General features: G+C 48.1%; 1 protein-coding gene across 1 annotated transcript; it reads right to left on the bottom strand.

The window, feature by feature from the left end:
- Positions 1–2,024: 2,024 nt before the first annotated feature.
- LOC144103684 (uncharacterized) lies at positions 2,025–9,867 on the bottom strand. Its single transcript, XM_077636344.1, has 3 exons — positions 9,560–9,867; positions 5,333–6,208; positions 2,025–2,480 (listed from the first exon to the last, which is right to left on the bottom strand). The coding sequence occupies exons 1-3, from the start codon at positions 9,842–9,844 to the stop codon at positions 2,025–2,027; spliced, it is 1,617 nt and encodes a 538-aa protein (XP_077492470.1). The 5' UTR covers positions 9,845–9,867.
- Positions 9,868–12,552: the final 2,685 nt, after the last annotated feature.

Raw genomic sequence — 12,552 nt, 5'->3', positions numbered from 1 at the left:
TTCTGCATAAATGGGCGTTAAACAATTAACCCTATCGCGTCATATACCCTTGCGCGGAGCTTGTGTGTGGTCTCTTATTTTTTTTATTAATGTGTAGAAACGCACTGAGTGATGCCGTCGTTCTCCGCAAGTTGCACAGGTCTACACTTGCGCAGCCGCAACAATCTGCAGTGTCATTTATTTGTGGCGGAAAATACTTCATTATTGTTATTATTCTGTAAAGTGTTGCGTTTCTCTTTATTTTCATTTCTTGCAAAGAATCTTCTCGCCACAGGGACTGTCTCGCGTTATCTTGCATATATCGTTCGATATGCCACAATAAAGCTTTATTACTGATCTGTCTAATATTGTAAAGCAAAACTTAGCCCCCCACAAAATTTGTTCGGCGATGGCTGCCTTCTGCCCTAGGCTATTTTAACTGAGTCACCATTCCTCGAGTCACCCTGCCTTGGCCGCCGTATTTTAGTGAGCGCTAAATGTGATGATGATGAAGATGAATTTTTATGGCGCAAGGGCAGCTTTGGCCGAACAGCGCCATACCACAAAGTACTTTTCATTGCACAAGGTGGGGTCAAAGACCCATTTCCCAAGCATTTCACCCTAAAGAAACCGAGCACCAGGCAGGGGAAAGATTGTACCCATTGTATCCCCGGTGGGTACCCGGCGGCACTGGGGATCGAACCCCGCACCTCCCGCATGCGAGGCGGATGCTCACACCACTAGGCCACCGCTGCGGCCTAAACAGCTTTAATATTTATTCAATGGGTTTGTAGCAGTTATCACCTCTTGTATAGGCCGCCGCGGTAGCTCAGTGGTTATGCCGCTGGGCTGCTGGTCTGAAAGACGCGGGTTCGATCCCAGCCGCGGCAGAAGAAATTCGATAGAGGCGCAGCTATAGAAGCCCGTGTACTGTGCGATGTCAATGCACGTTAAAGAACCCCAGTTGGTCGAAATTTTCGGAATCCTTCACTGCGGCGTCACTCATAGCCTGAGTCGCTTTGGGACGTTAAACCTCATGAACCAACCGATTAGCGAACGAATAAAATTATTCTGACTTTCACCTAGTTCCCGCCGTATAGTTATGGAATAGGACACCGGGGCTAAAATAAATCTGAAGCAAGTTACTCTTTCTTAAAAGCTTTGAACCCTCTAAAAAGAACACCCGGTATAGATTGGGCGGTACATGATTGGTTTATGTGGTTGTAACGTCCCAAAACGACTCAGGCTATGAGAGACGCCGTAGAGAAGGGCTCCGGAAATTTCCACCACCTGGGGTTCTTTATCGTGCAATGACATCACACAGTACACGGGCCTCTAGAATTTCGCCTCCGTCGAAATTCGACCACCGTGGCCAGGATCGAACCCGCGTCTTTCGGGTCAGCAGCCGAGCGCCATAACCGCTTAGCCACCGCGGCGGCTGGGCGGTACATGAGAATATTCGGTGGCGGGTGGCATTCAGCCGTCCTCCAGAGCATTTACGCCTCCCGCGGATGAATGTTAAAGCCAGAGGTAGCAACTGAGCTTGCCCCATAAGTAATGCCCACTTTGGGACCACCATGCTATAGAGCATGACGCCAACGCGACGCCAAATAACCAAAAGGCGCCTCAAAAAAGTAATTCTTTGAGACGAATGATCGGAGTTTTAGCGAGCGCACTCAGGCCGAGTTATTCGTGTCACTGTGCTTAGTCTTGCTTAGTGTGCCGAAAGCGCGCGCATGAACAGTACTGTTAGATTTGGGATCGCTTAAAATGGTTAAGGCAGACCGACATGCCTATGACCGCGCTATTCAGCGCTATAGTCAGCACACCCCACTAGCCACCTGACCTCATGAGATCGTATCGATGCAGGTTCGAGTGAAAAGGGACGCTGAATCTGCGGTAAAAGTGAAGTTTATTCGCAGGGTGCTCGGAAGGGCAGGAACACAAGGAATAAAAGCTGTCACTCTTGAAAGCGTAAGCAATAAAAAAGTAAAACATTTAAAATTAAGAAAATGCACCAGACCGCACTGCGCATCGTCACAGTGCTAGATTAGCTTAGCCCCGGTACGTCGCAGTTCTTCCCGTTGCATTTCAAAGTAAATGCCTAGCGGACAGGCCGGGATTTCGACGGGCACCGCCACCGTTGGAACGTCGGCCACGTTAAGCTCACTCCGACGTTCCACGGGAAGCCCCGCTGCTGCCATGGTCGGAGGAGCCATCTGCTGGATGGGCACACCGCCTTCCACCATGGTGGAGTTGAACGGGCCGATGGCCTCCGGAACCACACCGCTGTCTTCCTTCGGAACACTAGCTTCGTAGCAAGGTTCCTGCAGGCTGAATGGGAAGCATCCCATGCTCTCCTCCATTCGCTCACCAATGTCACCTTGACTGCACCGCATGGTCTCTGTCTCTTCTGTCCCCCAGCTCCCAGGCGCTGAAGAAGTAGTTGGCTCGGAAAACGTCGGACAAGCCGTAACTGCTGAGGCCTCGCTTGGTGACGACTGCACACGCGATGTGGACGCACAGGGCTCTGGCGGCGGGACAGCGGAAGTGTGCGCTGCAGTCTGGAGACGGAAGCCCGGTGCTGGCGAAGACAGTCCCGGATGAAGGCGTCCGCGAGTTCCTCGAGCTGCGCGGCCACGTTTTGGGGCGGTGTACTTCGCAGCTGGTCCGGGGCGGGAGCGCTTCGGAGCCATCTTGTTCGCCGATTGGACCAGCGGTGCTGCTGCTGCTGCTGCTGGTCAAAAAAGGAAAGTGCACGGGCCTGCCTCCTGGCTCGAGCCGAACCACGCTCGCTGCCGCGTGCTGAAAGGAGGAGATTTCGTTTTCCTCCTTTTAAAGAAGTGAGCTTGGTGAAGATGTACCTGCACGCTTCCAACTGGAACGCGTTATCCTACAATCAACATGAAAACTGCGGATTTCTTGGTGAACGCATGTGTACCACACAAAACGTCACTCGCAAGGAATTCGTGGTAGAAAAAAGTGCACAGATTTTGTTCTGTAAAAATCTCTCATGCGACCCGAGTCTCACGAGTGTCTTCAGATAGCACCTGTACAGGCCAAGCAAAAAAAACTTATGTTGTTCCTTGTCGACTATTTAGCCCGATCGGTTCATTATTTTCCAATCGTGTCATTCGGTTTAGAGAGAAATAGTACCTTAGCGCTCACGTCAAAAGTACGTTAATGAAAAAGGGACTTTAAATGACGCAAGGACGACCAGAAGCTGCAAATACCAGCACACCTTAGCAGCACGATAAAGCGAGCCGGTAACGAAATTTACACCGGCACTTCAGCGCTGGCCCCGCCGCGGTGGCTCAGTGGTTAGGGCGCTCGACTACTGATCCGGAGTTTCCGGGTTCGAACCCGACCGCGGCGGCTGCGTTTTTATGGAGGAAAAACGCTAAGGCGCCCGTGTGCTGTGCGATGTCAGTGCACGTTAAAGATCCCCAGGTGGTCGAAATTATTCCGGAGCCCTTCACTACGGACCTATTTGTTCCTCTCTTCTTTCACTCCCTCCTTTATCCCTTCCCTTACGGCGCGGTTCAGGTGTCCAACGATATATGAGACAGATACTGCGCCATTTCCTTTCCACCAAAAACCAATTATTATTATTATTCAGCGCTGCTTGCGTCATCTTCAGGATTCCGAAGATGACATTTCACTAGCTGCGTTTGTGGTTGAGAGCATGTCGCGTCCCCGGTAACACGTCCCCGACTTCCAAAGGGGAACGCTATCGCGTGCAGGTTCGAAGGAAACAACAAAGAGATCAGACAAAACAAAACGAAGCCGTATTTATAATTTAAAGGAAAAGAGCCGATACGAAACGAAAACAACAATAACACACTCAACACGCGTACAACAGTACAGAATGAAGGAAAGAGTTCACCAAGTACTGAGCGTCCCAGGTGAAGCGAGGTGACTTGCAGACAGGGCGGACGCCGGTGGCTGTAGAAAATCAAATGGCGCAGTATCTCTCACATATCGGCGGACACCTGAACCGCGCCGTAAGGAAACGGATAAAGGAGGGAGCGAAAGAAGAAAGGAAGAAAGAGGTGCCGTAGTGGAGGGCTCCGGAATAATTTCGACCACCTGGTGATCTTTAACGTGCACTGACATCTCACTGCACACGGCAGCCTATTTAGGCGCCCATGTGCTGTGAGATATTTAGTTATCACTCTATGACCTTTATTTTTGCAATAATATTAACCTAGGGTTTAGCTAACACGGTCTGTCACATTTCCACTACAGTTTTTGCTAACGTTGAATGGGTTGGTTGTATTTAAGCAACGAAAAAAAATAGTTTTTCTTGGTGATCAAGCGGGCGGAGAGGCGCGAAACTCTGCACACCACATTTTTTCACAACTGTGCAGCTCAAATGAAAAAAAAAACGGCCTTAATTGACGTATTTGTGCATTGTATCTCGTTATTGTTTGTAGATCTGGCAAATTTTGGGAATGTTTGCATATTAAGTTATTACAAAAAATGTTTTAGCAGCAGGGATACAAATGTCACATTGTGATATTTTTTAAAGGTATTGAGTGAAATTTTTTTAGCTTTCCCTAAATCTCTGCAGTTGTTCTAATCGCTCTAATGGGTGGTCCGGAAGCACAGAAGGCAAATAATTCCGTAGTGGCCGGACCACGATGCGAATCGTCAGATCGAATAGCATATACGATGTCCGTATTTTGCGTTCTTTCTTCTTCTTGACTACTGAGCAGAACATTTTTTTTAGTATAAACCACAAGTTTTACATTAAAAAAAAACCTTATATCTACTTGAAGTACTGATCTACGACATACCTCGAATTTCCTAACAAACTACAAATTTCTGTAATTACAGCACCACCTCCCACATGTATTGCGGCAAATAAAGATTTTATTGGGGTATTACAGGTGACAGGGTGAGTTCAAAACACGTGAAAAAGTTCGACAGTTTCATATCAAGCACTTAATCAGCAGCTGTGACTGAAACATTCATACCAGTTTTTTTAGACAAGATTTTACCAAAATACATGTTACTGCGCAAACAAACTGGGAGATAAAAAAATAAACAGCACAGCTAGAGTTGTTCAGTGAAGCGAAAACATCAGAAGGGGTCATCATCAGTGCTCAAGCTTGGTTCAAGGCAGCAACTCCCATTTTATCTGAAGTTCGTCATTATCTACGTATCCGCCCCTGATCAGTTCTTCGAGGTTAAACGACTGGTCAGGAAAAAAGGCACTTGGGTTACTTGACGTTGTTGGCCTTTGATTAGCTTCGCCGGGCCGAAATGACTTGCATTCAATCGAAATTTCATTGCCTAATCTGGGATGAACGACACTCATCCTTATCTTATTCTCGAACGGCCAACGAACAACGTCGTCCATGTCACCCTTGTGCATGGTGTACGTCCCATGCAGCGTCACAGCTTCATCGCTGTGTACGAGCCAGACTCCGGGAGTCATGTAGTAACCACGAAGGCACACCTTTTCGCTTTCGTAGTCAGCCCACCGCTGCAGTAGCGTCAGTGACCTTTGAAGGGATCTGACACCTTTGACAAAAAACACGCACTGAGATGCTTGCATTTCACTGTTTCTAAGTGCGCTGTTGACGCCGCCCAGTGGCTTTTGGCTGTTTTCAATCAGCTCAGCTCTGATCTGTTCTACTGCAGCTGCGACCTGGGACACGTTGTCGAGAGTTTCACCAAATTTATCCATTAGAATGGTTTGTAAACCGTTTATAGTTCCCGAAATATTGTCAACTCTATCGCTGGTCGAGGCCAAACATGCTTTGAGTTGTCCGTTTGATGAAGTCATTTCGTTAGCACTCTTCATCAAGCTGTCGTGATTCATTCTTGTTGAAACATCTAGTTCTTGCCTCAGTGTTTCCATGAGTGTGGTTATGCCGTGAGAGATTTCATTTAATCGGTCCCCATGAGTGCTGATATCAACAGCCATTGACCTCAGGTATGCTGTGATTTCACCCGCCGGCATTTCAACGGATCCTCTGAAAGTCGTCACGGATGCTGCTTCGTCCAGGTGACTTGGTGGAAATTCGACTTCGGACGCGACAGGCGTCGAAGTGTTGCATGAGGCCGACCTGAGATGTGCGCATACGTCTCTACAAAGAACGGTGGCCGAGCACCTGGGACAACGGACGGAGTGGTGTTCACATTCCAGGAGGAAATGCTGGGTGATCCCTGAAGCAGCCGTCGTGTACTGGCAGCCACTTCCTTCGTTCCAGCACTTGACCTGGAAGGGAGAAATACGTACAACTTCGAGAGATGTACGCACGTACCGAGAGACACAACTAAGGTCTCCCCATGTTATTGTGATTCACACTGCTTTTTGATATAACTTAGTTTTGCATGATGGAAGCAAACATTCATCGAAACCAAGGAGCGTAGGGATTTTTTTTTTAATTTTGTGGTGTTAATAAATGAGGATTTAATAGGGTGACTATTTTTTTTAATAATTTATTAGAAAGCAGAAGAAAAAACCACCACATGCCGCAGGTGGAATCTGAACCCACGACCTCGATCCGAATTTCACATTCCGTGCTCTACCAACTCAACTACTGCGACGGCTGTGCAATCTGCTACTCTCGTGGGTATTTATGTTTACTGGGTGTAAGCGAACCTTGAGAGTGTTCACCAGCGCCACCCTCTTCCATAGCGGCGGAAGTAGCACATCCTATATTACCGCAAGTGCCACGTAGGAACGGGGTCGAAGGGTGAGGGCGAAAGCTGTGCGATAACCCTCGTATGCTACGTACGGCATGAAGGCTGCCAGATTCAAGGCAATCGCTAGCTATTCATGCGAAGGCAAATAAAACTTTTGGTTTATTCTTGCTAGTATTTATTTTGCAAAATGTAATTCTTGGACAGCATTTTTTTTTCAATTACCCCTCTTCATAATGTACGGTGTGAATGCGTGCTTGATTCTAACTTGTCGGTTGTGATATAGAAACATTAAAAAAACATTTGTCATTAAAAAAAGTTGTAAATTTTTGCTTTTATCGCACTCAAAGGAAACTGCGTCCAGACGCAGCGCGGTTTCAAACTGACCGTCAATACCCTTGGGAAAAAAATATTACGGGGCAGATTAAAACGCGTTTAAGCGAACAGTGCGATAGCAATGTGTTCTGGATCCAAAACACAGCCCAATAGAAAGGAAGTTAAACAGGTGAGATGTTGGGCTGCGGTGATAGCATGAACATTTAAAAAAAAAAACAAAAGACAAATTTCACCCCGCATTCGGTGCGATATCTCACTGCACTGGCATTAGCCGAAGAACCCTGAAATGTGCACTTTCTTCATTTACAACACAGCATCTGGAAAACACGCATGATGAACCGACATTGTCAATCTTTTCTCCGCAAAAGACAACTTCAGAAGAATGGTTGTTCATCTAAATGAAATGTTTGGCCAGACCAAGTTCTAAACAGAGCAGCACTCACTCTAAATTTATGATGTGCTCTGCATTGCCGTTTGCACAGTGCTTGGCGCTTTGGTGTGTCGTATTATGATGTAGTAATAGTGATGTGCTCTGCAATGCCTCTTTTATCGTGATTGATAACTTATGTGTGTAGTACTGTGTGTAGTACATAAGAAACTGAAAATATCTGTCGCCTCTCTCTTAAAGCGTTATAGGTTGCTCGGTCTAGCATCACTTTCTGGGCACTCTTCCGAATTCCTGGTAACGAACCTCATTAAATTCTTATACTCAGCAAAAATCGCATCTGTTAATCTTTACGGGTGCATTCATGTTTGTCCGCCAGCGAAAGTCTCATTGATTGCTGCGAAATTTGAAGTGCCAATGTTCTACCGCCGTTGAAGTCAAACGCGCGACTTTCAACCGAAAAGTACTACATGACGACCGTTTTAAAGTGAATGGCGGTGCAGCCTACCCTTTAGGATCTGCACCAGAAAAATCCGCGCGGACTCACGTCAGCCGCTGAAGGAGACACCTAGAATTTTGTGTTTTTTGTTTCGACTTTTCCATCTTAAATAAGCTCCGTAATCCGCCATAAGCGGCGCATATTTGTTTTCAGAATGCGGTAATTTACCGATTCAGGTCGCCTCAATTTGATATCAGTGTCGCTTTAATGGGCTGTCAGTGTCAGCCGAAAACGCGAGCAAGCGACAAAGCTATGCATATTAGCTGCTGGTGAAGAAATGCGCAACGCTTAATTCCGTGCTGCGTTAACCGCGCCATCAAAGTAAAAGTGAAACGAAGCGATAGTCAGTTTTTCTGAAGTAGAATTCTTTCGTTTCGCACCTACCGAGTCAGCTGTCTGTTTCACGTTTCGTTCGCCGCTCAGTGCACAAAGGTTCCAATCAAGCCCGCCTATACGCGTTTATAAAGAGGCTCAGCAACAACGCTCTCCTACGGGGCACTTTCCCCTACATGCTCGTATTTTAGACCACCGAATGCGAAACGTAGACATGCTCAATAGTTTTGTACGACAAGAACTCAAGAAAAAAAAGAACCCACAAGATCCCGAATGTTGTGGTTTGCCTCAGAAAATGCCACATAGCCACAAGGGGAATTCGCCATAACCAGGCGGTTACTACTTGCATTGCAAATTGCATGCGGCAAGTATAGGATGACCTAAAATATTGGGCAACTCAATTTCCGTGACAGAGGCGGTTACAGGTGGTCTACCCGGCCCCTGCAAAGGGACTGGGGAAAGCAAACGAACGCGTTCTACTCCGATTATTCACGAAAACAATGCTGTGCCCGGCAGTACTAAAACACTTCGATCCCGCGTTCACTGGCAGGTGCAAACACTGTGGGGAGGTGGCTGACACCTACCACATGGTTTGGGCTTGCCAGCGCAACTCAGCTCTCTCCCCCCACCCCAACCCTACCAGAGAGGAATGGGAGGCGGCCCTGCTTGGCTGTTCGGACCTTCAGTCCCAAAAGGCTTTGGTTAAGAGGGCTAAGCTGGCGGCTTCGACCAATGGAGTCCCGGAATAAGGACTCCACCCATTGCGGAGCTCTTTAAAGAGCCTCACCTCTTTCATTAAATAAAGGCTTTTCACCACCACCACGACCGGAAATTTCGACCACCTGGGGTCCTTTAACGTGCACTTACATCGCACAGTACACGGGCCTCTAGAATTTCGCCTCCATCGAGATTCAACCGCCGCGGCCGGGATCCAACTCGCGTCTTTCGGGCCAGCAGCCGAGCGCCGTAAACACTCAGCCACCGTGGCGGCTTCTAACAAGCTTAAATTTAGGCAAGGGAGTGAGTACAAGAAAGAAGAAGGGCAAAAAAATGTAGGAATTGCAAAAAGGGACTGCCCAAATACGATAGAGGCAAAACGCTAAGGCGCCCGTGTGCTGTGCGATGTCAGTGCACGTTAAAGATCCCCAGGTGGTCGAAATTATTCCGGAGCCCTCCACTACGGCACCTCTGTTCTGTCTTCCTTTCTTCTTTCACTCCCTCCTTTATCCCCTCCCTTACGGCGCGGTTCAGGTGTCCAGCGATATATGAGACAGATACTGCGCCATTTCCTTTCCCCAAAAAAACAATTATTATTAAATACGAAAGCTTTTGATGGCATGGGCATCCCCTCATTTTCCATCAACTCTTACCTCTTTTTCCAGCAGCTCGCCTGCAGGGCAGTCCATGATAAGCACGTCGTCATCTTCGAAGCGGCTACCATCCAACGGGCACGCTTGAGAACTGTCCCGGGAGCACTGAACGAGGCAAGATTCGCACAGCATGTGCTTGCAGGGCAGCAAAGCGCTGCTCTTCCGCACCAGACCGCAAGCACCGCATAACAGGCTCGGGGGTACAGGCTTGAGGAAAGTCAGGGTCCTCCAGTCTAGTTCTGGTGAAAACCCCACAAGCGTGTACTGCTCGTATGAGGGAGGCATCGTTCACGGCTTGCGGTCGCTGTGCCAGCTGATGCAGGAACCGTTTTTTCCCGCCCCCACGTGGCAAAGCGCACTCTTATCTATTTTCCTTAGAGCGGTTGTCAAGGCAACAATCGCGAATGCACGTGATGCCCCTCGTCGAAATTGTGGCAGGTTGTTCGCTGAAGGAAGTCTTCCGCGCCGATTTTTTTTATTCTTTTTATGCAATAACGCCAGTCGGTAAACGAGACTTAGGGGCTGGGCATTACACATATGAGATTAGACAAGTAGTGATAAAATTGCTTCAAGCAGCGCTGCAAGAAGACAACAATAAGCGAGGAAATTCACACTCCACAAAAAAAAAAATTGAAAGCTGTACAAAACGTACTATCGGCGTCAAATGAAATTTGCCCCGCCGCGGTGGCTCAGTGGTTAGGGCGCTCGACTACTGACCCGGAGTTCCCGGGTTCGAACCCGGCCGCGGCGGCTGCGTTTTTATGGAGGAAAAACGCTAAGGCGCCCGTGTGCTGTGCGATGTCAGTGCACGTTAAAAATCCCCAGGTGGTCGAAATTATTCCGGAGCCCTCCACTATGGCACCTCATTCTTCCTTTCTTCTTTCACTCCCTCCTTATCCCTTCCCTCACGGCGCGGTTCAGGTGTCCAAAGATATATGAGACAGATACTGCGCCATTTCCTTTCCCCAAAAACCAATTATTATTATTATTAGAGAACAAGCAAAAGTGTCTATAACCGGACGCGGGCGCCGATCGCTGCTAGCGACAGGCACGCGGCCTAAGCTGGACCGTTCGCCACGCGTTCCGCTGTTCGCATTTCATTTGACGCCGATAGTACACAGATTTTCACAAGTAACTTACACTTTCAAGTTCAAAAAACAAGAAACACCACCACAATAGACAGTCCAGTGTATGAAATAAAAAACGTTCAAAAAGTGTTTAAAAATAATTATTGTTCAAATCACCAGCGTGTAGTTTGGAGCAAACACTTGAAAATGAATCACTGATACCAACAGACGCGGCCAGGCCGTTGCATTCCCTTGCTACTGGCGAAACGAAAGAGTGTTTAAAGATTTCCCTGTGATATCGATATTCGGTTAACGTAAAAGCAGGTTTGCTCCTTAATGCTCGATTATGTGAAAATTAAGCGCTCTTTGTTGAAACGATGTTGAGGTTGTTATTAATCAGCTGGAGACAAAATCTTAGTTGCGCGCGTTAAGCCCTCGTTGATAGTGTTTCGAGTGCGGAGATTGCATCTAGTTGAGAAGGTGAGTATTTTTATACCTGCTGTGGGCAATGAATCTCAGTTCTTTGCGCTGTATTCCTTGCAGTCATGAAATATTAGTTGCAGAAAGAGGAAGCCACACACTGTTCACACATTCGAGTACAGATCAAATTAATATTTTCTGAGCCAAAAGCTCTGTACGGGCTCGGGCAAGGCGAAGACGCAATAGAGTTGACGTGATTTATTGGTGTGTTCGCCCCATCCAATTCGTGCAGCACCGAAGCACTTGTGTTCCTTAACAAAGGCCAGTTAAGTGCCTTTGATGTCGACCACATCACTCGATATTTTTTTTCCTGGTTACTGAAATTTTGCAGATTTATTTGTGTTAATTGGCATCGGCAGTCAGAAAACCAATCAGCAAGCTTTATCTAATGCACTGTAAATTATGCAACGACCTTCATGGCCCGGGATTTCTATGTAAGTGACTTAATTGCCAGAAGAGAAGTTAATGTTACAGTTAATGTTGGTGGCAATGTCATTAATAAAGATGACGGTTTGGTTTATCGGGGTTTAACGTCTCAAAGCGACTCAGGCTATGAGGGACGTCATTAATAAAGATCAAGAATGACAAGGAGTCAAGGACCGAGCCTCGAGTGACCCCAGGTGTCATCATCATCAGCAGCAGCAGCCTGACTGCGCCCACTGCAGGGCAAAGGCATGTCCCATGTCTCACCAGTTAACCCCGTCCTTTGCTAGCTGCGCCCACCGTATGCCTGCAGACTTCCTAATCACATCCGTCCACCTAACCTTCTGCCGCCCCCTGCTACGCTTGCCTTCTCTTGGAATACACTCCGTTACCCTTAAGGACCAGTGGTGCCTGGTACCGCTGGTATTTAAAGGTGAGGGCGGCAGCGCTGGGAGTCAAGGACCGAGCCTTGAGTGACCCCAGATGTGCCTGGCACCAAATTGGATTTGGTGTGATAGTATTACTACTAGGAGTGATCGAGAGGCAGCTGGGAAAGACCGCAGTCGCGACCTCACACCAGCTCGCACCAGAACCAGATGCAACGTCGTCGTCGACCGCAGCACCACGCCAGAGCAACGTCCTCGCCGTCTTGCGAATACGATGCGTTACACTACCCCCCCCCCCCCCCCCCTCGTGAGAGAAGCACAGTTTCGGTGCGCACTGAACTGGTGAGCTCAAATAGCACAGCTTAAAAGCGGCGACGTGCGCGACCTCTGCGGGTGGTGCAGCAACAGCTAACTTGGGCTACATAGTCTTGATTTCGTAGATCACGTTGCTCAGTTGCTTCAAGACGCGGAAAGGACCCACGTAACGAGGCAGTAGTTTCTTACGGAGGCTCACATGGAGCCGCTGTGCCGACGCCGAGCGATATGGCGAGCGGCGTCAGCGCGGGAGATTGCATCGAAAGAGTAGCCCCTTCAGGAGTCGTAGGGTGGCAGTAAGCTGTCGAAGGCCAGGCAAAGG

The sequence above is a fragment of the Amblyomma americanum genome, chromosome 9, assembly GCF_052857255.1.
Source record: "Amblyomma americanum isolate KBUSLIRL-KWMA chromosome 9, ASM5285725v1, whole genome shotgun sequence".
Classification (NCBI taxonomy): Eukaryota; Metazoa; Arthropoda; class Arachnida; order Ixodida; family Ixodidae; genus Amblyomma; species Amblyomma americanum.
This window is presented reverse-complemented; position numbering and strand designations above follow the sequence as displayed.

What these genes read in the sequence shown, in the direction of transcription:
- LOC144103684 (XM_077636344.1), bottom strand. Translation starts at nt 9,844, where the DNA reads ATGCCTCCCTCATACGAGCAGTACACGCTTGTGGGGTTTTCACCAGAA. An exon ending in GCGAGCTGCTGGAAAAAGAG is followed by an intron (nt 6,209 to 9,559) that starts GTAAGAGTTGAT and finishes TCTCCCTTCCAG; the next exon opens with GTCAAGTGCTGGAACGAAGG. An exon ending in AGGGTGACATGGACGACGTT is followed by an intron (nt 2,481 to 5,332) that starts GTTCGTTGGCCG and finishes TCGCGTGTGCAG; the next exon opens with TCGTCACCAAGCGAGGCCTC.